Source organism: Sceloporus undulatus, unplaced genomic scaffold (genome assembly GCF_019175285.1).
Source record: "Sceloporus undulatus isolate JIND9_A2432 ecotype Alabama unplaced genomic scaffold, SceUnd_v1.1 scaffold_3531, whole genome shotgun sequence".
Lineage (NCBI taxonomy): Eukaryota > Metazoa > Chordata > Lepidosauria > Squamata > Phrynosomatidae > Sceloporus > Sceloporus undulatus.
The window spans coordinates 1-2,297 of record NW_024806451.1 but is presented as its reverse complement, the minus strand read 5'-3'; the positions used below and the strand labels follow the sequence as shown (position 1 = coordinate 2,297).

The window sequence follows — 2,297 nt, the reverse complement described above, 5'->3', positions numbered from 1 at the left end:
TCCAAGTCATACCTATTGGCACATCAGAGAGTCCACACAGGAGAGAAGTCACATAAATGCCAGCATTGTGGGAAATGTTTTTCTTCCAAGTCATACCTATTGGCACATCAGAGAGTCCACACAGGAGAGAAGTCACATAAATGCCAGCATTGTGGGAAATGTTTTTCTTTCAGGTCAAATCTAGTGAGACATCAGAGAGTCCACACAATAGAGAAGCCACACAAATCCCAGAAGTGAACTAACATTATTCTTTCAAGAATTAATACAGAAAATATATTTTCAGTCCAGCAGTGAAAAGGCCCTTATGGTTTTGTTTGTAAGGGTTGTCTATCCATATGCCTGTGGTTTGTCTGTGGATAAGTCTGTTTATGTTTTAAAGTTATATTTTGTTAAGTTTAGGTTGTCATTGCTGTTAGTATAGATCACAGTTTATAAATTTGACTGGAGATTGTAGTATAGGTTAGCGAAATGGAGGTGTGGGATTTGTTGCAGCTGGCTCGAATAGTTATGGGAATGATATTAACAGCAAGGGGGTTAGTTTCTGGGGGTGGCAAAGGGGGTCTTGTTACCTGTGGGGCATAGACTGTAGGAATTGTAGGTGGAGGCTAGGTTGGGAAGAGGGTGATATTTTAGGTTTTGGGTTTTAATGTATAGTTTGGCTTGGAGTGGGCTTAAGCACTGAATTGCTTCTATGTGTTCTCAATAAAGTTCTTTGCTATTTCAACACACTGGACTCTGATGCACAGACGTTCTGCATTTGCACAAAATTGACACTTTCTTCTCTTCCCCAGTCCTCAACTCCATTCACAGCCATAAGAACAGCAGAGGCAAACACACACACACACACACACACACACACACTGAGAGAGAAAGCGCTATATGTACAAAGCAGAGTCTTCCCAGCCTTTGTCTCCTGAGTCCAGTTCTGCAGCTTGGGCTCCATTCCGGAAGGAAAGATGGAAGGAAGGAAGAGCGTACTCCTTCCCTTCTTCCAGAGGCAGACATTATTATAGAGGCAATAGGTGAGGTGTCCAGTAACTCAGTGAATAAGATCATACTGGATCAATTTGAATCTGTGAGTACTGAGGATGTGGACAAGCTCCTTGGAAGTGTGAAGAAGACAACTTGCCCTCTCAACCCTTGCCCTTCATGGCTAGTCCTCCAAGGAGGAGATGCACTTAGGACTCACCTGAGACGTATCATAGATGCATCTCTTAGGGAGGGCTATTTTCCATCTTGCTTAAAAGAAGCAGTGGTTCAGAGTCTTCTGAAAAAGCCCTCCCTAGATCCCTTGGACATGAACAATTACAGATCCATCTTCCATTTCTAAGCAAGGTGATTGAGAAGGAAGTTGTTTTTCAACTCCAAGCATTCTTGAAAGAATCAGATGATCTAGACCCATTTCAAACTGGCTTCAAGACGGGATACAGAGTCGAGAATGCTATAGTCGCCTTAGTAGATCATCTTTGCTTGAACACCAACAGATGAAGTGTGATCCTGTTGAAGCTTTTGGATCTCTCAGTGGCTTTCAATACCATCGACCATGGTATCGTTCTGGAAAGCCTGAGGGAATTGGGGATCGAGGGCAATGCATTACAGTGGGTCCGGTCCTATCTCTCAAGCAGATTCTAGACAGAGATGCTTGGGGACAGTTGTTCCTTTAAAAGGGAGTTTAAATTTGGCGTTCCTCAGGGCATCATCCTGTCACTAATACTGTTTAACATCTACATGAAACCGCTGGGAGAGATCATCTGGAGACATGGAGTGGAGTGCTATCAGTACACTGATGACACCAACTATATCTCTTCATGCCCCAGGCCTCTGCATCAACTAAGGAAGGCATTTCCCCTCTGAATGAATGTCTTGGAGCAGTAATGTGCTGGATGAGGAGAAACAGATTAAAACTGAATCCAGATAAGACCGAGGTACTTGATGGAGATCCTAGTCCAGGTATGGAGGTTTGTCAACCGTTCCTGGATGGGGTCACACTCCCCCTAAAGGACTGTGTTTGCAGTTTGGGAGCGCTCCTGAATCCGTTGCTCCAGGTGTAAGTTCAGATAGATGCGATGGCCAGGAGTGCCTGTTATTAGCTTTGGTTGATATGCCAACTGCGCCCCTTCCTGGAACCTGTAGACCCGAAAACTATCATGTATGCTCTGGTAACCTCACGTCTTGACTTCTGTAATGTGCTCTACCTAAGCTACCCTTGTACCAAGTCTGGAAAGTTCAACTAATCCAAAATATGGCTGTCAGAGTGGTCACTGGAAGATCTAGAGGTGACCATATCACACCCATAT

General features: G+C 44.1%; 1 protein-coding gene across 1 annotated transcript in view; it reads left to right on the top strand.

Moving 5' to 3' along the window:
- Nucleotides 1-198, top strand: part of LOC121918058 (gastrula zinc finger protein XlCGF67.1-like) — a gene marked incomplete at both ends in the record, with an annotated part of 880 nt that extends 682 nt beyond the window's left edge. The window contains 2 exons of the mRNA XM_042444167.1: nt 1-5; nt 91-198. The exon at nt 1-5 is cut by the window's left edge and continues 682 nt beyond it. Coding sequence (XP_042300101.1) covers nt 1-5; nt 91-198 — 113 coding nt within the window. The remainder of the gene's footprint in view (nt 6-90) is intronic.
- Nucleotides 199-2,297: the final 2,099 nt, after the last annotated feature.